The sequence below is a fragment of the Schistocerca gregaria genome, chromosome 2, assembly GCF_023897955.1.
Source record: "Schistocerca gregaria isolate iqSchGreg1 chromosome 2, iqSchGreg1.2, whole genome shotgun sequence".
NCBI lineage: Eukaryota > Metazoa > Arthropoda > Insecta > Orthoptera > Acrididae > Schistocerca > Schistocerca gregaria.
The window spans coordinates 222,684,270-222,706,505 of NC_064921.1; the positions used below are offsets into that span (position 1 = coordinate 222,684,270).

At 39.9% G+C, this 22,236-nt stretch overlaps 1 protein-coding gene across 1 annotated transcript; it reads left to right on the top strand.

Annotated features, from left to right (window-relative positions):
* Nucleotides 1–1,097: 1,097 nt before the first annotated feature.
* On the top strand, nucleotides 1,098–21,774 carry LOC126336723 (glutathione S-transferase 1-like). Its single transcript, XM_050000706.1, has 6 exons — nucleotides 1,098–1,149; nucleotides 13,244–13,395; nucleotides 15,077–15,135; nucleotides 19,919–20,057; nucleotides 21,115–21,276; nucleotides 21,553–21,774. The coding sequence occupies exons 2-6, from the start codon at nucleotides 13,252–13,254 to the stop codon at nucleotides 21,691–21,693; spliced, it is 645 nt and encodes a 214-aa protein (XP_049856663.1). The 5' UTR covers nucleotides 1,098–1,149; nucleotides 13,244–13,251; the 3' UTR covers nucleotides 21,694–21,774.
* The last annotated feature ends 462 nt before the right edge of the window (nucleotides 21,775–22,236 follow it).

Genomic DNA, 22,236 nt, shown 5'->3' on the forward strand with positions numbered 1-22,236 from the left:
ATTTGTCCGTCATTCTGGTGATTCGACCTGTTGCACTGCCATTCATGAACAGTATTTTAGGTGGTGTTTTCCAACACGATAACGCTCGACCACATACCTCAGTTGTGGCCCACCATGATCTTCAGAGTATCGACAAGTTGACTTTGCCTGCTCGATACTAGATCCCTCCAATCATGCACACATGGCACATCATTGGACGACAACCACAGCGTCATTCACAAACAGCATTAACCGTCCCTGTGTTGGCCGACCAAGTGCATCAGGCATTGAACGCCATCCCACATACAGACATCTGACACCCGTCCAACACGATATATGCACGTTTGCACGCTTGCATTCAACATTCGGACAGTTACACCGGTTACTAATGGATCTGCATTTCACATTTGCAGGGGCTTATCTGGCACTTGCATTAACTTGTGATCTTGCACAGTTAATCACTGGAATACTTTATCTTGATAAACGTATTCCCGAAATTTAGTTACTCTACATTAATTATTTTTTTTGGTTTTGTAATTTTCCGTCAGTGCAAATTAGAAGAGGAATGGACCATTTAGTGCCATACCTGTTTAAAAAATTATATGTTTAAAACGCCACAGGAGTTTTCTCTTACACAAAACGCGTTGCGTGACTGCATTAAAAATACCTGCTTTGTAGGGCGAAAAGAGACTTTTTAATAACTGTAGTATATGAAAATGCTGCAGAAAATAGCTATTCTAATATATATTTCTCTCTGAATTGTCTCTGGTGGTAACTATAGAAACAAAGTTACATAGCATCAGACGATTATTAGAAAATCTAAAACAGTTATGTTGTGAATTTAGTAGACAAAGAAATGCTGAGAAAAGCATGAGAGAAATTGGAAGGCTGTTGCCTGTAAACGATGTAGTCAGTTAGTGTGATGTATTTCTTCATATATGTGATAGTGCTGTACGTGGGGATATAAGTTGCGAACTTTCTAGTAACGTGTAGCGTATGAGTATAATTCGTCGGTATCGGCGAGTCTTTTCGCGTCACTGTGCTTGTGTTATGAGTCACCATGACGCTGCACTTCAAGCGTTATAAAGCGGGCGGTAGTCGCACATCCCGATATAGACGCCGTGGGATATTTGAAGCAGCGATACATCCAGCCAACTGCAGAGACATCTGGTATGTAATGCCCAACACGAAATCATTTACTGCATGACGTGAATAACTAAGTGTTTTAAGAGCAGTAACTAGCCACAAAATTGCTTTAAATCTTTTATTTAAAGAAACATCCTTGGCTGATCTGTAATCAAAAATATATAGTCATTCAGTGATTAGAGGCATACCTGTTGATGAAGTTTAAGATTATTGTTTAACGTAACGCCGATGACGAGATCATTAAGGATCGAGTCGTTGAGACTCTTCAGACTTTCATGTCTCTTACATAATTGTATTTCAGAACGAAAGAAAAGTATTTCTAAAAGTGAAATAGTCCCCCCCCCCCCCCCCCCCCCAGTATCATTTATAGAAAGGACTCAATTAATGTGATACGGCTTCGCATACGGCAAAATCGTATTACTGTGCATTCGCTTAATGCAGTTCATTGTAGATGCACTGTATTTTCAAATTCAAACTTTTGCAGTTATTCACTGCTAGAGAAGAAATTGTTGTGGTTGGCAGGAGAGCCAACCGTGCTTTTCTAAAGGAGGCCGAAATGCACGCGTCTCAGCTCACACAGGCCGGCGAGAGGTCTGGAACAGGACAAGGGAATTAGAATTGAGAAAAACGGACGTAGCTGGTGGAACACTTAACTTTAATCCATTTATGGAGAACGTCGCTCTTTATGGTACATGATTCACAATATCAATAGCACGGATACTGGCGCCTTGCTAGGTCGTAGCAAATAACGTAGCTGAAGGCTATGCTAACTATCGTCTCGGCAAATGAGAGCGTAGAAGTCAGTGAACCATCGCTAGCAAAGTCGGCTGTACAACTGGGGCGAGTGCTTGGAAGTCTCTCTAGACCTGCCGTGTGGCGGCGCTCGGTCTGCAATCATTGATAGTGGCGACACGCGGGTCCGACGTATACTACCGGACCGCGGCCGATTTAAAGGCTACCACCTAGCAAGTGTGGTGTCTGGCGGTGAGACCACAGAAATGATTGTGCGTTGATAAACACATTTACGTTAAGAAAGGGATTTTTCAACCTAATCGTTGTGGATCTCAATTTGTTCGATACATTAAGACTCCAGTATTGGTGTTCTCGTAACAAGAAATGTGTTCGTAACATGGCGTAACACCTGTTTATGGGAAGACAATCTCTTCATTCAACAAAACGTTCTTTCTTTCAGACCATTTTTTGAGGGAAGAAAGTGAAAAAAAACTCGAATCTGAGGACTAAGAAAGGTGAAAAAGTTTTTCAGAGATGAGTTCTTGCTCTGTTTCAATCTCAAAAGCACAGGTGTGAACAGGCTCAATGTTCCGAACCTCCCACATTATGTTAATCATCCAGCACATTGAGTTATGGGAGGGAGGCATATTTTTCCATTTTCAAATACTCAATCACTTGAACTAAACAAAAGGCATTACTTTTATTTGTTTTTGTATTACATCATGAACTCTAATGGTGGGGAACTGACTTCATATTTCTTTCTTCTGGGTGTGACGATGGACCCATGAGTCATCAACAGTCATACAAAGATACCAGAAGTCATTCAATTTAACCTCAAGAGAGGACGAGTCGCTCCTCCCTGTTCTCCATATTTAAGGGTTGATTTTTTACCCAGTACATCGTATTTATGAGATTACAGGAAGTTATCAGCATGAGCAGGCATTGATAGAAGCGTGAACATTGTTAATGTGTGTGGGATCTTTATGGCAACTCTCCTTCAAATAGTATTTTTCTGGAGTTTCGAACAAGCAGGCTGTTGGTCATTTGACAGTAAATCTTGCGGTGGACGTTTGGGACTTGAAAGCAATGTGCAGCTATTAGAGAAAGGAACATCTCGAAGCACTTGCTGCAGACGGAATGCTGGACCCAAGAAGTTCTCCCACGGTGTGGAAACAATGCGTTTCTGTCGGTGGGGCAGAAGAACAGCATACCTGGACAGAGACCGGGGGCGCAAGAGAAAGAACTCTAGGTCGCCCAGCCAACGCGCTATGACAGCATCGTAAAAGGCCTTTGTGAACAGGGATGGCGCCCATAAAAGTTCGTAAGTTTCCATGTTCACTTTGAACAAGGTTCTGCCAACGGAGCTGTAACATTTATCGTGACTCTGAAATGATGTCTGGTGGGACAAAAATGTACTTCTCTTTGTAAAGCCAGGGCTCTGGTCAGACGGGCCATAATCTTTAGGCTGTTCAGGTAATGATCTACATTACTAATGTGTTGTTCACTTTGGAGCTTTATGGAAACTCAAAATAATACGCTACCCAAAGTGGCCATGGGAAATACCAAGTCAGCAGTACAATGTCTCCTCCTCTCCTGTAAACAGAGGAATATTGTTAACTTTGATTAGGATGGGCTGATGATAGACCAGATGAGTTAGAGTGAAGACATGGAGCTCATGGAGTCTTGTGATTGGCGCGAAACCCTTGTGGAGCTAGTTGCGGGAGTGCTTTTGGGAGTTAACCAAGGTTTGTCGATACTTGGTCTTACGATTCAGATGGCTGTCTGGAGGCGATCTTCAAGTTCAGATTCCGGTCTGGAGAGAATACTGGTCTTGAGTTTCGTTATGAGTGCGAGGCACCTGGCACACTTGTCGTGACTATGACTCCGCTCAAGCACTGGCCTTGACTGGGGAGCCTACGGTAAAGGGCTAGCTGTACCTGCAGCCTGGCCTCAGTCACCTCGAACAACTCGCTGTGCCATGGGCAGTCTTATTCTTGACAAGTCTCCCACTTTGACATTGATCTCCAAGAGCGCACCACTTTCTAAGTGATTCGAATTGGTCTGTGGTAAGACCAGCGAACGAGAGGGTCACACGCTGGTATCTGCGGATTTCAGGGTTCCACAAAACAGATCGCTATCCTCGACACTGCATATTTTGTGCCCATCATAGGGAACTACAGGCGTACCACGTCGCTGCTCCACAGATGTATGAACCATGACCGACACCTGAGACAGCACCGCACATAGAGAAAAGGGATATTGTATTGCTGCTCTGGCTTGTTAGAGCAAACCAGATCACAGTCTCACCACCTGATCTGAGTTGCACTGATGTAGTATAATTTCTGCGTAGAATAAATCCACTGGTGTCTATTCGGTGTTAGATAACTTCAGATTGCGGAATCAATATTTTGAGTCACAATAAATAGTTTAATCGGTCAAACCTTTGTCTTTGCCAACTAGCCGCCATAAAGGGTTGTTAATTTTGCCTTACATATTTGTGGTGCCAACAGATAATGCTTTATTTCTGTTATGATGTTTAACATGTATTTTTGGTCAGTTTTAACAAATGAACTTGTACCATAATCCATAATGTATGTATAAAAGATCAATCCCATGTTGATATATTAACTACCCATCAACAATTGACAAAATAATGACAGGGGCACCATTTCGTTAACACTCCTTCAGCATCCAGATTCATTTAGATTCAGATAGCTGTGATAACCTCTAATGCAGGCTAACAACAACAAACACAATTAATGGGCAAAATCAATTTAGCAGACGCACTGGTCATGTGGTCAAGTGGAAGGTTTACTAATTAAAGTGTTTTCTGTCAGGGTGGTAACTCAGAACTGTAATGTTGTTTCTTTAATTTGCTCTGCAAGCGGTGCTGCTATTCAAGACCATAAAAGTGGGTTAAAACCTGTGAGCTATCAGAGGAAGTTATCCTTGCATTACTGCGCAACTGTTTCACCAGGTATCTCGTCTAGCTTACCAAATTCCCAACCAGACTAACATTAATTATAATCTTTTAATAGTCATATGAAAACCGGTGATTAAATAAAAAGAAATAAATCAGTTTATATTTGGAAATTTATTTTAACATTGATCATTGAAATTTCAGCATATTAAACTTGATTCATAACTGAACTGGTGCCTTATTTAGGATTGTGAAAATGTGATTTTGTAATCTTACAGAACACATCAAATATGGAGCCAAGATTGGGAGACTGCATACAACACTGCATTCATAAAATAACACACGAAGAACGTTGAAACATATGCAAGAGGAAATTAACCACAACCAACCGATTCAATTTTCACCCAAAGAAGTTACATTCGTAGCGCAATCCTGTCCGTCATGTAATTACCACACACTGGTATACTAAATTCATACTAATTCTCTGTGAAATCTTCCCGAAAAGAATAGCTGAGGGCTACTTTGATGATTACACCACATGCTTCACGTGCTCAGCTTGGTTTACGCAAAGAGTGTAACTCCACAATAATTTTGATAATTAAAATAAATTAGACCGAAAAGCAATTTACAAAAGAAAAACCTCAAACTGGTTACTATCGTCTTACTATTAACCTGATAGGTCAAACACTTGTATAAGCATGTGGTACTGGTCTAACAAAGTACACCCCACGTGTGTTGAACATAAAGAAAAGTTGCTATATTGAAAAATATTGTCAAGACGAGACGTTATAATCTCACTCACATTTGCATTTAAGACTGATGATCTTAGTTAGAGTTACTGATCAACACATGGTTCCACTTTACTCACAAAGTAGTGACAAAGCAACTACCGGAATATATTCTGAACTTCACACTCGAATTACACTGCGTAGCAATTTAAGATAACATTAGATATTTTAGGGCTAAATCTGAAATAAAGGTGATCAAATTTTCAGTTAGGCTGATCTTAAGAAATCCATTGTCCTACGGACTCAGCAGACACGCGCTTAGCCGGAGATCTTACCACTTCAGACGCTTGCCGCGGACAGACTGACCTCCTGGGCTCCTACCGAGCGTGCTAACAGATACAAACGGAAGTGACCAGAGAGGCAGCTTCCTATACCAACATGACAAGGGACGGACAGGACCATACTAAGAATAGAAACCTCTCTGCTTTTAGAAAGCGTAGCTACCTGTTCCGACGTTGGTCCTACTGTTCTCTAGCAGACAGGCTTGTCTGCTACCATCCAGCATGCAACTAGAAATACATTTGCTCATTCATCCTCTCACACAGAAGGGAAGGGGGATGACAGTATCTTATCATATACAGTATATAAAAGAAAGCGGATGTAGGTTCCGTATGAGACTGTGTGACATGAATTACATATAAACTGTGTTTTAAAGTGTAGTAGTGTGACAGATCGTTCTTGTTTATGTATAACAGTAACACGTTTCACTGCTCAGTCTCCTTCCAGATAGAAACACCACAGTAAATTTAGAAGAGGAATTTATGCCGTAAATGACAACAGATTTAAGAAATTAACATGAAAGGGATCCAACAGAGACCTTTCAGAATCATGTGCCACCTTTCAAATCATATCGAAAGTCCAGTGTGGTCTAGCACCCTACAACGTAAGCAAACATGATTGTGTAATGTCCTTCTTCGCGATTTTTGTCTGAAGTCAACAACCACAGAACCATTGCACACTCTGCTTCTTCACATTGACATGGGGACTCGAACCCGGATTTCGCGCTGTTCTTGAGCAGTTCCCTTAACCACTTTGGCTATTGCTCGCTGGGCTGACTCAAACTTCATATATCACACTATGTAAATCCTTATACGAGGTGCATTCAAGTTCTAAGGCCTCCGATTTTTTTTCTAAATAACTACTCACCCGAAATCGATGAAACTGGCGTTACTTCTCGACGTGATCGCCCTGCAGACGTACACATTTTTCACAACGCTGACGCCATGATTCCATGGCAGCGGCGAAGGCTTCTTTAGAAGTCTGTTTTGACCACTGGAAAATCGCTGAGGCAATAGCAGCACGGCTGGTGAATGTGCGGCCACGGAGAGTGTCTTTCATATTGGAAAAAGCCAAAACTCACTAGGAGCCAGGTCAGGTGAGTAGGGAGCAGGAATCACCTCAAAGTTGTTATCACGAAGAAACTGTTGCCTAACGTTAGCTCGATGTGCAGATGCGATGTCTTGGTGAAATAGCACACGCGCGGACCTTCCCGGACGTTTTTGTTGCAGTGCAGGAAGGAATTTGTTCTTCAAAACAGTTTCGTAGGATGCACCTGTTACCGTAGTGCCCTTTGGAACGCAATGGGTAAGGATTACGCCCTCGCTGTCCCAGAACATGGACACCATCATTTTTCCAGCACTGGCGGTTACCCGAAATTTTTTTGGTGGCAGTCAATCTGTGTGCTTCCATTGAGCTGACTGGCGCTTTGTTTCTGGATTGAAAAATGGCATCCACGTCTCATCCATTGTCACAACCGACGAAAAGAAAGTCACATTCATGCTGTCGTTGCGCGTCAACATTGCTTGGCATCATGCCACACGGGCAGCCATGTGGTCGTCCGTCAGCATTTGTGGCACCCACCTGGATGACACTTTTCGTATTTTCAGGTCGTCATGCGGGATTGTGTGCACAGAACCCACAGAAATGCCAATTCTGGAGGCGATCTGTTCAACAGTCATTCGGCGATCCCCCAAAACAGTTCTCTCCACTTTCTCGATCATGTCGTCAGACCGGCTTGTGCGAGCCCGAGGTTGTTTCGGTTTGTTGTCACACGATGTTCTGCCTTCATTAAACTGTCGCACCCACGAACGCTCTTTCGACACATCCATAACTCCACCACCACATGTCTCCTTCAACTGTCGATGAATTTCAATTGGTTTCACACCACGCAAATTCAGAAAACGAATGATTGCACGCTGTTCAAGTAAGGAAAGTGTCGCCATTTTAAGTATTTATAACAGTTCTCATTCTAGCTGCTGGCGGTAAAATTCCATCTTCCATACTGTGCTGCCATCACTGGGACGTATTGACAATGAACGCGGCCTCATTTTAAAATAGTGCGCATGCTTCTATCTCTTTCCAGTCCGGAGAAAAAAATATCGGAGGCCTTAGAACTTGCATGCACCTCGTACCTTAGTCCACTGAATTCGTCACCTAAAGCTCACAACATTACTTGGATTCCCACAACACAGAGAATAGGAAACGAGTAATCGAGGCTAATGTTGTTACCGTTGTGTCTTGCCCTAGTATTGTTATAGTTACATACATGTCTGCAAGAACAGACTCTGTTAGCGGTCTACGATATAAAGATACAGAAAGTGTGACTATAGAAGTTTTTGTCAGTCCAGCAAATGCACATAGGTAACCAAGATGACCGATCGCAATAAGTGGAAAATCCGAGTTCAAGTCCCAATCCGACACAAATATTCATACGCCACTATTGGGTAGCGGATCTGTGCCAAATAACAGATTTCGAAGCAGTAGCTGATGAAAGGCAGCGAACGCATGGGGCAGTAATTCCGAAGTCTATGTCCTTTTAGTCTCCGAGGAATAGTGCGGGATTGTACACACTACTGCAATGAGTCCATTACCTGTTCGGCGATGGCAGGCGCAGATGTGTTTAAGAGCGTTTGGTGCACATTGGAGCGATCTTCCATTGTGGTGGCCAGGCTTGGTCGACTGTGACCTTGACGGCGAGTACGACCGCACTCACGTTCCTAGGCAGTCCAACACTGGTCCACTGTCACGTGCGAATGCTCAATAAACCTGAATACAGCATGATTCGACGAGCTGACCAAATGAAGACCCACAGTGAGACCTCTTTAAAACGCTGTCACGTGCTCATAACGCTTTGTCATACAAGTACGCGGTATTTTCGTGGTCACTCAAGATCTGATTCCGTTCAACCCATAATATACCGCAGAAGCCCTGATAATAACCCCAAAACAGAAAACACTAATGTACTCTGGTGGTCATTCCACCAGTTTCAGAGAACTGCGACTGTAATCATCTACCCAGCTGCCGATGGTGTGCACGTATACGAATTACCTTGGCATCCGACAGTGCCATCTGGGTGCTTCACTTTTTTTTTGACAGAATTTTTTTCCGGAACCGAATAAGATATCATAATTCCGTTGTCGCTCACTAGGAGATCAGACGACAATCTGAGTTTTGTAACTTTTTATATTTATGGCACGTGAACATCAGAATTCAAATATCAATATCCCGAAGTAGTTCGATACATTTCCTAAGAAATTCCTGAGAAAATCGTCTTTCAAGTTTTCTTAGAGTCTTTACTATCCCGAAGTAAGATCCGTTGTTTGGCAGGCAGTGTTACTTTGTGTTAGAATGCTCACATGGCATATGAGTGGTCCAGTTTAGTTCGTCGCTGGGGTCAATTTTTTAACAAATTTCAAGTTTTACGGTAGTTTCCGTGAAGTTTCAATGCGTCGTCCAATGACAACAGAAAGCGTCGGTTTCTCTCAAGTTACATCCAATATTACTTTTAAACCGAATTTTGCGCGCCCCTTCGATAGAGCGCTTCCAAATTAGTCTGCTCAGTTGCTAGTTTTATCGATATGTAGCAATAGCTACAGTAAAACACGCAGAATAAACAAAAAACCAGCAGAGACTCAGCTGTCCTGCGTACTTGGCAGTAGCAGCCTGCACAGGCCGGGGCAGTGCTGTCGCTGCTGGAGTACTGGTTTTTCCTCTCGTTTCACTGCCCTCTTAATACATACTGAAAAAACAGATATCGTATTGGACTAATTCGTGATCACTCTACCTGACGGGCACGTAACATTCCGATTCAAAAATAATTTTGTTTGTAGTGGCCAACAAACTGGTGACATTGATTAATGTGTGAAAGACCCCATAAGCACTGTTTGTCTGGACCGACAATAGCTACACAATGCAAAAATGAAACTGCAAATACGTGCCGAAACATCGGAGAAAACGCGTCTGATGACCCCTAGACATGCTCTGTGCGTATATATAGTTGAGAAAAATAAAGGATTGAAAAGTTCGGTTTTTTCAGGATTATACATTGGGAAGTTGCAACAGCCCAATTGAACGAAAAATTGAAATCTGAGTGTAAATGAGGTAGTAAGACAAGTATGCTACGTTTGACTAAATGATACAGTCTGCTCCCTCCAATCCCACAAACTGACCAACCAACCAACTAATGCATACTGATGCGACCGCTAATTAATTTTCCACTATTGACATTTTATGCCTACGATGCACTCTCCTGAATATTAATCATTAACTTCTTCCAAATATACTTCACTAAAAAATAAAAGTGTAATATCTTGGAAAATATTTACTTTAGTCATTTCTTAACTTTGTTACACGTAGACTTTTACACTCCACGTATAACAAGCGTATAATGGTTAAGCACATTTTAAGGAAAACGTAATATTATGGAGCTGATTACATGCAGATTGTATTTATGTTGCCTTTTGGCGGATGACGTTTAATACGGTACAATATTTAGAAAACCATATTTTTCTAAACATGTTTTTGAAGGGGAATTTTTAAGATATACAGCATAAAATCCAACTGATTTGAAAATCTTAATTTTAGACGGTATTCTTTCAAATAAACCGAGAAATGTTTTTCAGCATTTTTTTTTTCTTCGCTGTCGTTGTTTGCTCCAAGATGAAGAACGGTTTCCTTGCAGGACGTGGACAATTTACGTTTATAAATGTCTGCCTAATCTACAGAGCGTACTATGTTACAATAATTTCACCCATATTATTTTCTAAGTATGACGGCAGAACGACTATAAAAATTACTACAGCTACTACTGAAGGCATTATTTTGTTCTGACATTCCGCGAGGCACTTGTAGGATATGACCTATAAAGTTTAAGGGACGTGCGCATGCTGTTCTAGTAAATAATTCTCATTTTAATGAACTTGATAAATTTTTATTTGTATGTTGTATCACTGAACACATGACGGGATGGGAAAATAAAACATGGAAGAGTAGGCCCCCAACTGTTGTCATTTGACATTTACAGATAGATACTTACCTGATTTGATAAACATACTACTTTAACAAAGGGCGTGAAAAGTACACGCCAATTTAAATATGCTCTGGAATTCACTACATGAGATTACCCAACAATTAAAACCACTGGCACCATTGTGGAATTGAAAATATTTTTTTCTAATTAAAAAATATTATCAAGATATCCCAGCCCTTGAGGCTGTAAATTTACAGGTAATATTTAATGACACGTAAATAAAAGATCTCCGTGAAAGAAATTCGCTGAACCATCAATAGACAATTCTGACATTAAGGTAGGTTAGACATAAATAGCCTTAACAAACGATCATAATGTGGACAAGTCGAACAACAAAAATGAAACAATATTTGAAAGATACAAGGTGACATTTGTTAAAACATTAATTACTAAAAGTCAGGATTTTAAAAATAACCTTCAGTTTAAGGGAATATTTTGTATGCAAGACTCTGCCGTAGGAAACGTGTACAATAAGGTTCACTAGTTATCAGAGTGAAATAAATAAAACTGACAGAATTTAAAACGCACAACAACATCAAAACGTGACGTCTACATACAGAGGGAGGCATTGAAACGATAACCTTTAGGCGGCAAAGAGAAAGACTGATAAAACTCAACTTTATCTGTAGACAGGCGACGTGAACAAACTTCTGCACCACGGTGCAGCACCGCCCAAACACCAGCCGATACGACGAACACAGAGGTGTCACACCAACAGGCCTCCCGCTCGCGGCAGGCACGCTACAATCACGCGAGGGGCCTGAACTTCAGAAAACGATCACCAAAAGCTGTCAACAATAATACTATAGTCCAAACACAAATAAATTAAGCCAAGATAACTAAAGCCTCTTCTAACGTTGCTCGCCAAAAGACGCCTTTAGAAATTAATCCTAAGAAACCAGAAAATTATTCATTCAGATGCACATCTACAAATACGTTTATACTTTTTAACCTAACAATGAGTTTAAAACAAGAAAAATTTACAACCCTACTCGTCAATGTACCTCAAAGTACAAAGTTAATTCGAACCAGAGAAAAAGAAGTGAACAAATGAAACTCCAGTAAACATACTTTAAATGTAAGGCCTTACCAATATAGATCAGGCACAGGGCCGTTAGTGCAATCAGTGTCTTAGAATATGCATAAGCCTTACACCTTTATAATTGATGGTATTTAGCATAACCTATTAGCCACCCAGAAATACATCGAAGTCTTAAGCCTCTAAAATCACAAAATTTCATTTTGCGAAAAACATGCATCTGAAGAAAATAATAAATTAGATGAAACAAATTTTAAAATCATCCTTAAGTACTAATGTGTCTTACGGTTTTAAGTCACAACTTGGCCCATAAAATATTATAATTCCCAAAATCATACACGGTAAACTCTACACACACCAATGGACTCTGAATAAACAGTATGGTAAGTGCTCCATCAAACTGAACTACAAAAAATCTCAGAGAGCCATGCAAGGCACGAACCGAGTGTACACTACAATCACACCACCTGTTGAGACGTCGGTAATTCCGACAAATAAACGAACCAAAAACTCGACACCAGCCGGCAAGACTCAGTATGAAAGTCACTTTTTAATGTTCATAGTTACTCTAGGTTAGTTATACAAGTACTGAAGCACACGGATACAGTTTTTATCAAATGAATTCAGTTTCACGGTAAGGAATGTTCTGTCATTTGTGTTAATTATCTCTTTTGTTCATCCAGGAGACTGCTCTGGGCAGGTTAGTGCCCTTGGAAACTTCCTTACTTCAGACCAGATTAAATTGCAAGAAGCTGATGTACATTCTTTTTAACGCACATGCTACTATAACGCATTAGGTATCAGATTTTACGTGCCGTACTAATCTTAAATTTACTTTTGGCACTCTTTGCTTACATTACTGGAATCATGTTCTGTCAGAGTCAAATCTACTTTAAGATTAAAGTAGACTGACTTTTGCTAAACTTGGTAAAATTATTACTAGAAAAGAGTATACTTATTAAGTTAGAACAATAATCAAGTTATTGTTTCTCATTGAGACGTACACTAAACATTTTCTTGTGCGTGTGTCAGTGCTACTGACTTCAAGATTTTTTGAAAAAATAATTTAGTGTATAATTACAAGTTGTTCACTTATCGCAAACTACTCGCCTAAACATACTGTTTTAAATCAAACAGAAACTTTTGTCATAATTAATGACGCTACTACAAACCACGCCACACAGCATCTGCCCTTAATTATAATCTTTTATTACTAGAATCACAGCTTTCATTTTTCTCTTTAGAAGACATTACACAAAACTCACAAATTTTCTGAGGAATGTGGCTACTGTTGTAGAAATTAGTTATTTAAAGCTCACTTTATTTATTAGATACGACAATGGCTCCCCCGACACTTTATGGCCATCCAATGAGTCCTCCATGTCGTCTGGTACGTCTGGTGGCTGGTATCATCGGAGTTGATCTGAAAGTAGTGGATTTAAAGGACTCTGGTATTGACATGAAATCGCCAGATATGTTAAAGGTAATATGTGCATTAACTGTTACCAAAATTATTATATTTATAGAGTGCAAAAATATTTTTACATACTTTGAGACACAAGACATGTATAAAAGCAAACTTTTTATTTTCTTTGGATAAGAAAGCAAGTACTTGGAAAGCTTTGTTATGACCCTGGTGAGACTGTACACGCTATCCCCAGATGTGGCACTAGTGGTCTGCTTTTTGTGCAGCCATGAGAGATGTGTTCCAGATGTGTGGAGTCAGGAGATGATTTCGTGGTTCCCATTGTGTCGAGTTTTAAAGTTTATCATTGAAACAGTAGGAATCTTTGTTAAAGTTCGACAGTCCCTTGATAAGAGATTCAATTTCGGTTTGGACACTGAGAGTACAAATGCCAGGTCATTGCCATTCTAACAATGAGTTTGTAGTAAGAAAGTGTCTCGATGGGTAAATGGGTTGGTGTTAGACCAGGCGTCTCTGGGTCAACACAGAGGCAGCCGTCGGAATTTTTCTCACTTCTTTACCATATGACAGTGATATGTATACTTGAAAAATGCCAAATTATCCCGTAGTTGGGATCTGCTTAAGTCAGTTCGAAGGCAAGGACATACCAACTACAACAGGACGTCCCACAGTTGAGTATTTCCTCAACCTTTAGGTCGTGGACAATATTACTTACTTTTCCAAGTGCTTTCTATCACAATAACGTTCTCTCACCTCTACTTTCTTAGCTATAGTTGTTTGAGTTTCAGAATGCCAGGCGTACTACAGTTTTCTCTTCAATGTTGAAGAGGAAACTGTAGTTCGAGATGTCAGTCGAACAAGAAATCATTTGCATGGCATTCCCACACATCTCGAACTACAGTTTCCTCTTCAACATGACTGTACGCTGAATTGATGTACGCCTGGCATTCTGAAACTCGGCCATACTGATGACGTCACAGGCTGAGATTAAGCGATGAAAGTTAAAGTTTTCCTCCATAAGACCAATGATAGGACTTAACTTGATTTTGATAAATTGTTAATAACTAGTACATTTGTTGATAACAATGTCTGAAAATTGGTACTTTGACTAATATCAGCATGCTGAACATCATGACAATGTTAGAATTTTCATTTTTCTAAGAAGTTATCGGAAGCGAATTTCCTTTGGTCGTGCAAGTCTAGATTGCACAACAACCAGGATTTCGTACAATCTAGTCTTCGTTATTGCACGACCACGGGCTATTAACTTCCGATGATTTTTAAAAAAATGGTAATTCAGACATTGCCATAATGATTCGCATTCTGATATTAGTCAAAATACCAACGCCAAACGTACATCGAGAACCGCCTCTCCATAGAATATGCAACAATTGGATATATACATCAAGTTCCGTTGCTCATATGTGCATCATATATTTTATGGTAAATGAATGAAGTACGAATAACGTACCACACAACCTACCGTGGCATCTGAGAGTCAGTTCTTATTTGGCAGTATAATATTTTATCATTTATGAAAATGACAAATACTACAATGAATACACAAACCATAAATTGTCAGTGGTTATGTTTTCATTTTTTGATACGACGATTCATGTATAGGATGTATGAATAACTGAATTTTACGCATTGTTCCTTAGTTCACATTTTAGTGTCTGTGTCGTCATAGATACTGCTTACACAAAGTTGTGTACTATGTGTTTCTCGATCATTTCAGAAAATTCCTCAACATACCATTCCTGCACTGGAAGACGACGGTCTGTATCTTGCTGAAAGGTAAGCATTAATTACTAGTTACAATTACGTATCAAATCTTTAGTGACCAATAGCTAATGATTGTCTCAGGTGGAGAAAATCAATAAACTCTATATGGAAGTACACCTGATACTGATGAAAAATAACATTAAACTTTAAAAAAATACATTAATGTTTGCTTTAGCGTTTCAGTAATAACTTTATCGTTATGTTTCTTGTTCAATCTGGCAAGTATACTGGAAGAAATCATACACGGCTTCTATAGTAACTGCAATATGTATTTGTGACCAAGGAATGAACTACATTCACATATTACATATGATTAATATGAAAACTGCATGGACAAACTGACGGAGTAGGTACAAGTTCCATGTTTCCTAAAAATTTTGAAAAACAAAGTATATGCTAGGGAAGCAGCACCAAACCTGCAAAACAGAGAGTCTTATAAAGAAGAATATACAGTGCCTTTGAGGAAACAGACGCATATAAAGTAGTTAAAAATGTTCAAATGTGTGTGAAATCTTATGGGACGTAACTGCTAAGATTATCAGTCCTTAAGCTTACACACTACCTAACCTAAATTATCCTAAGGACAAACACACACACACACACACACACAGGACTCTAACCTCCGCCGGGAACAGCCGCACGGTCCAAGACTGCAGCCCCGTAGACCGCTCGCCTAATCCCGCGTGGCTATAAAGTAGTGAAGAAAGTTTTATGAGAAAGAAACTCCACATTTGCTACCATCAAGATTCCATGTACTAATTTAAGATAAAAAAGGAGAAACTATAGAAGGTCTACCGGATTCTAAACCAGCTCCTGCTTTGTTAAAGAACATCAGCGCCGGAAGAATAAGTCACACTGTAGCAGGTCAAAAAGTAGCAACACTGAGAGAAATTCGAAAGAATAAACAGCTAGCCGAAATGTATTTGATCAAAACTGCAGATAGTCAGTCCAAACAGGAAACATATATTGGCGAATAAAAGCATCCTAAAGTACCTGCTAAGGACTTCCTATAAAATGTAGACCACTAAGAAGAAATGTAGGAACTACAGAACGGGCACAATCCTCGTGGTCAATAGGTTGACATTATGCCAGTATATCACCATGCAATACCAAGCAAACCGTGGTGTACGAAGAGCTTTTATGGCAAAAAGTCTGTATCCACTACAGCACAGATGAGCTTTGAATCATATATGCCCGACATCATCTAACCCGTAATTAACCATAACTGATTCTTCGAGGACTTATGCAGCAAGTACACGGGTAATACTTCTGCTAGTAATGTAACTTTATGAATAATTTGGTTATGTTATGTGTATCCTCCATTACGGATTTATCTTTATTTTGTTTTAACTTACCTAACATAATACCATATACTGTCTAATTTTAAACATCATCCTAACTAATTTATTTCACCATTTACTTAAGCAAAAATGTTTTATTCGATCCACCTAACCAGAGAAAACACACTAAGCAATTTTCAGAATTAAGTAATAAAAATTACAAATAGTACTATCCATGAAATCGTCACACTATACTAGTCATATCTAAATGAAACATAATTATCAAGAGTGACTTCTAGCAGAATGTCATTTCTTTAAACTTATGAAAAGTGAGGAAGACAATGATGTCCATCTTCCCAGATATAATTATCCCATGTGCAATAAATTCAGAGGTATGTCTTTTGAGACGTTAACTATGCTAGAATACACAGTACTAATAATTAGTTGTTATGTACCCACTACTTGTCCACCTCTACCCTCTTCCATTTAAAGACGACAACGAACATCTTCAGATCAGAGTCTAGCGACCCGCCATTGTCTGACCGACGGCGTTTCTCCTCGTGCAGTGAGCACACAGGTCTTTGTTTAATCCAAAGCTGTTAAGAAAACGCACTTGCTTCAGTATATTTGATGATACAATAAACGTACCTTAATTATTATTCTTCACTGCTATTATTAACCTCACACCAATTGCCTTTAATTAGGCGTTAAAACTAAATTCAAAAAGCATGTCTACATTCAACCAAATACCCAAAATCGACACCTGTAAATTTCTTATAATATGAAACAGTTTTCTCTGCTAAACTAGTAATAACAAACATCGTTAATGCGTTGATCCGTCGTTCCAAAGATTTTACCCTTAGGATAATTCCCCTACAGCGTTACTTCCTCTTTATGAACTAAGAAACGTCTCTTTTTTTTCATCTTTCATTATCACTCATGAGAAGGAGAGAGTGGACTAAGGGAAAGCTTATACTCTTTTCACCGATAGATCTTGTTTTTTCTCTTTCAGCGCCATTTAATTATAAAGGGGAAAAGGAGAATTCAGAATATATTGTCTTTTTTGTTTTTCTTTTCCTGATCTGGTTTCGGCTTGAAGAGTTAAATCATAATCACAAAATTCACCTTACAGGTGAGGGAAACCCCTCTAACACCTCATCTGAAATTTATTTGTTTGTTTTTCGTAGTATCTACCTCTGAAGACGATGGCAGCCACTTTTCCTTCTTGAATAACAGGAAATTCGCCATTTAAATTGTTAATGAGTCGTAAATGAGTGACAAATCACAATAATTTTTCAGTTTAGGAATATCTGTTACACACAGTGCAATTAATGGGAGGATGTTCCGTGGGGCTGAGTATGAAATTCACTCAAACACCAATTTCATTAGTATACGAGGCGGTTGGAAACAGTCTTAAAAGCTTGTAAGGGTATTGCAGTTGTGGTTGCGCTGTGAAATGATTGTTAAGAAAAAAATTCGATACGTTTGCAACGTTTCCAAGTGAATTAGCATTTAAAGGAGCCACAACCCCGTTGCGCCAGCAAATTCAAGCAGACCACCAGAGACGGTGTCCCCAAACGTGTTCTTCGTTTCGGTTACTAAAACCGGACAGGAGAGAAATACAAAAATTGGGACTGTAGTAAGTATCAAAGCCGACCTAAGGGCTGAACTGTGCCGAGCGCTGTCAGCTACACTATGAGAACAACCGACAGTAATTGTATCTAGCGGGTCGCTTGAACGCGCGCCCGCAACGTTATGATTGGATAACTTCAATCCTAATTAACTCGGAAACGGAGCAACATGTCAAAGTTTTTTCTTAGTCATTTTTTCTCAATATAGTCTACCTTGCAACATCCTTACAAGTTTTCAGATTGTTTCTGACTACCCTAATACTACTACTACTACTACTACTACTACTACTCCGTCCGAAAACGCCTTGGAAGGTCCGACTGCACCGACCGGCCGCCGTCTCATCCTCAGCCCACAAGCGTCACTGGATGCGGATATGGAGGGGCATGTGGTCAGCACAACGCTCTCCCGGCCGTATCTGAGTTTACGAGACTGGAGCCGCTACTTCTCAGTCAAGTAGCCATTCAGTTTGCCTCGAGGCCTGAGTGCACTCCTCTTGCCAACACCGCTCGGTAGACCGGATGGTCACCTATCCAAGTGCTAGCCCAGCCCGACAGCGCTTAACTTCGCTGATCTGACGGGAACCGGTGTTACCACTGCACCAAGGCCGTTGAGTCTTACGACCCTATAGATAGCGTATTCAGTTTTTATTGGAATAAACCGGGAGATGGATTGTTGATTATGAACCACACTTATTGGAAAATTCTGTGCCCCACAGTTTAATCACTCACTTTGAACCAGCTCCCAAATGGATGACTGATTCTTAACGTCTTGTGCTGTTCGCCCACTTAGCCCGCGCTCACCTTTCCAACAGCCAGTTTCCAAACAAACCATTATTGCTCTCTCGTCAAGACTTCACTCCTTCAGCTGCATCTGTCTCATTGATCAACGACAGTAAGTTCTTAGTGCCCTTTACTGTAACATTTTGTGCCTTTCGTGTGTTATTCCACCAACCAGCCCAGCAGACGTCTTTCCTCGTCTCTCTCGTAACGCTGAACAACTGTCCCCATCCCTTGTTTCTTTGATCTTATGTTGATATTAGTTTCTCTTGGATTAGCATTTCAATTACGAAACGTGTACATCTAAAACATTTGCCCGCATTTAAAATTTATATGTTTTAGGCATCATAGAAAAGTTAAAGAAAAATATGTAAATACACTAACAAGCAAACAAAAATTCCTTCTCTGGTCAAGAATTAAAAGTGTTAAATAGTTACGTTTCCCTCTGCATACTGTCATTTGCTGAAATTCTTGTTTATATATATGCTGAATCATTCACAAAATATTGCAAGTGTTATTCCTGGTGAAGTTACTGATACATCAGTTACAGATACAGGATACTAAGTAGATGTCTTGTATAAATAATTTTACTGTGAGTCAATCTTTTTGGTTTCCAGCTGAGACACATAATCAGCAGATGGTTGCAGCTTAGGCCTACTTGTCAACACCAGCTGACTTGATAGATGGCTTACTGTCGTGATGTCATTGTAATTATGGTTACACTTACCGTAAAATGATAGCACTACGAACCTAAAGCTTGCTGCTGAAACAAGTTATATGGAACTTCTCGCCTTCAGAGAGATATTCACAGAATGTTTGTTTAGATATTCGGTAGGGAATCAATTAACACCACAATCTGACTATGTACCTGAACGTGCAGCGAAAGCATAGAATTTATATCTGAGCTTGTATGTTTCTAATAATTTGGGCCGGCCGGAATGGCCGAGCGGTTCTAGGCGCTACAGTCTGGAACCGTTCGACCACTACGGGCATGGATGTGTGTGATGTCCTTAGGTTAGTTAGGTTTAAGTAGTTCTAAGTTCTAGGGGACTGATGATTAGTGCTCAGAGCCATTTGAACCATAATAATTTGGTGATCTGTTAACAGCCGTGCTATTGTCATGTACCTCATCTCAAAGTACGCGAAGGATGACTCTCTCTACCCGAAGGATGTAAACAAACGTGTTCTTGTCGATCAGAGGCTGTTTTTTGATCAAGATTTGTACAACAGAATTTTGAATGTTGCCGTAAGTATCGCATTATTGCCGTTCATACAAAGAGACAAATCACATTCTGTTTTTGTTTAGTATTGACACAATGAGGAAAGGAAAATGACATACTTTTAATTTTAGTTCCATGGCTTTCTTTCGATAAATGACCTTAATTTTTTAAAAAAGTTACCCAAATTCAGTCGTCATATCTCTCTCCTTTGTTTTCATATGACCGGTGGTGAACCAGCTGCCCATCTTCAGATCATTTGTTACAATTACAGAGTAATGTGGAACTGAATGTTCACTGTGAAGTTAGGAACAGATGCAACAATCTCCTTTCTGTGAGCATGCGCAATCTGTGGCATGCTAAGCATTTTAGGACAACACCCTCGCCACAGACGCATTGTCACTGACGTCACCAACACACTAGCGAAGTTATTGGTGGCTGACTTACACGCAGTCACGTGACGCGCACAAATCACGGGTAGTCGATTTTGAGCAAAGACTCGCAAAACGGGCTATAGCGGAACACAGTCCCATCTCCCCTCCTGCCTGCTGGAAGTCGATAGTCACTAGGTTTATTTATTCAAGTCTCGGCGTTCAGTTGGTGCAGTGAAGATTTCATTATTGATCTCAGAATTACTTTATACGTATTCACTTCGTAGTAGCCTACTTAACGTTATACTTTGTTCCCATAGTTTGTGATGTACTACTAATGTTTAACATTGAATCAACTCTGCATGAAACAAGAGAAGTTGTATTTGAAGTAAAGGCCTCATAGCGGATTTCCTCTTTAAGTATCAACTTTCTAAACTTCGATTTTTCCTTGCCTAAAAAAATAAAACAAGTTTCCCCTTGAATCAATCGCAATCCGAAGAATGATGTCTTTGATTACAGTTTTTAATCGTTTCGGTTACGTGGTTGATTCTGTAGACACAAAGTAAACGTTGCATTATTAATGTCTTTCTACTTTCACTGTCTCATTTTGTGTACCTTCCGTGTATTTTTATGTCTTGTGCTTTTTAGAACCCACGTCCTTACTGTATCGTTGCAGTTACTGAGATCTGCATTTAAGTTCATTTCCTGTCAACAGCGGCCAAAATTTTATGGCGAACAGAAGGATCCCAGCAGCATCGATAAAGTAAACGACGGTCTGGATACTCTAAACAGAATGCTCGATGGCAAACAGTGGCTAGCTGGAGACAAGATCACACTTGCTGATTACGCGGTCGCCAATTCTTTGTCGGTATTAGAGGTAACGTAAAGCTTTCTATTCAACTTTCGAAAAGTTAAGAATATACGAACAATATATCTAATAAGGACTATTTAATTTTGCTTCCAACGCCCTGAGTGGTTGCAACAGATGATGTCGTCGAAACTTCCTCACTTTAATTCAGCAGAAATATCCTTAAGGTTTGAGTGACACCACCAGGCACAACTTATATGAAACTCAGAAAAATTATTCAATTTAGGCAACCAAAATACTTATGTTCAACAATTGTTTGGATGCTGATGTTATCTCTCACTTCAGTTTGTTCCAGAAAGTGGAATTGACCCTACGAAGCAGCCTAACATCAAGGAGTGGCTTCCACGTGTTGAAAGTTCTCACCCAAAATACGTAGAAAGCCTGAAAGAATTACGTGAGGGCCTTAAGAAAATGGCGCAGAAGTAAATGCACCTACCATTTACAGATTTTGTATTTATGTAATAAAACGTTAACAGCTATCTAGTCAAATAAAGTTTATTAACAACATGTGCACATTATTTGCAAAGAGCGAAACACTTTCAAGAATGAATTTTTAAATATGCAGCATACAGAGTGAGCGTTGCTCAGAAAATTCCTTACAGGTTAAAACTATGTCAGACTCGAAATATTTTCCTTGTCTGTGTCTATCAGCAACTGTAACTCACAGTGGTTTTAACTGTTGTCTGTGCTAAGGCGAATAAGTTCACATTTGGTACAACAAAGTCCTATATTGCTCGCCTCTGTTGGGGATGATATGTCCTTGACGAGCTCCAATTACAGCAAACTTCTTTATGGAAATATTCTAAGAACAGGCACAGAGAAATCCTGTCAAAAAGAACGAACGTCTGGCTGCTTTACGTAGACTATACCTTCGTGTTTTGCAGACAATGGTAAAGAAAAATAAGAGTGTGTTAATAAACGCCTTAATAAAATTAGTACGAAGATTCAGCTCGTCAAGCAGGAAGAGGA

Excerpts from the sequence above, each read along its gene's own strand:
- LOC126336723 (XM_050000706.1), top strand. The coding sequence starts at position 13,252 with ATGGCTCCCCCGACACTTTATGGCCATCCAATGAGTCCTCCATGTCGT. Across the intron at positions 13,396-15,076 it reads AATCGCCAGATATGTTAAAG|AAAATTCCTCAACATACCAT; the intron begins GTAATATGTGCA and ends CGATCATTTCAG. Across the intron at positions 20,058-21,114 it reads ACAGAATTTTGAATGTTGCC|CGGCCAAAATTTTATGGCGA; the intron begins GTAAGTATCGCA and ends TCCTGTCAACAG.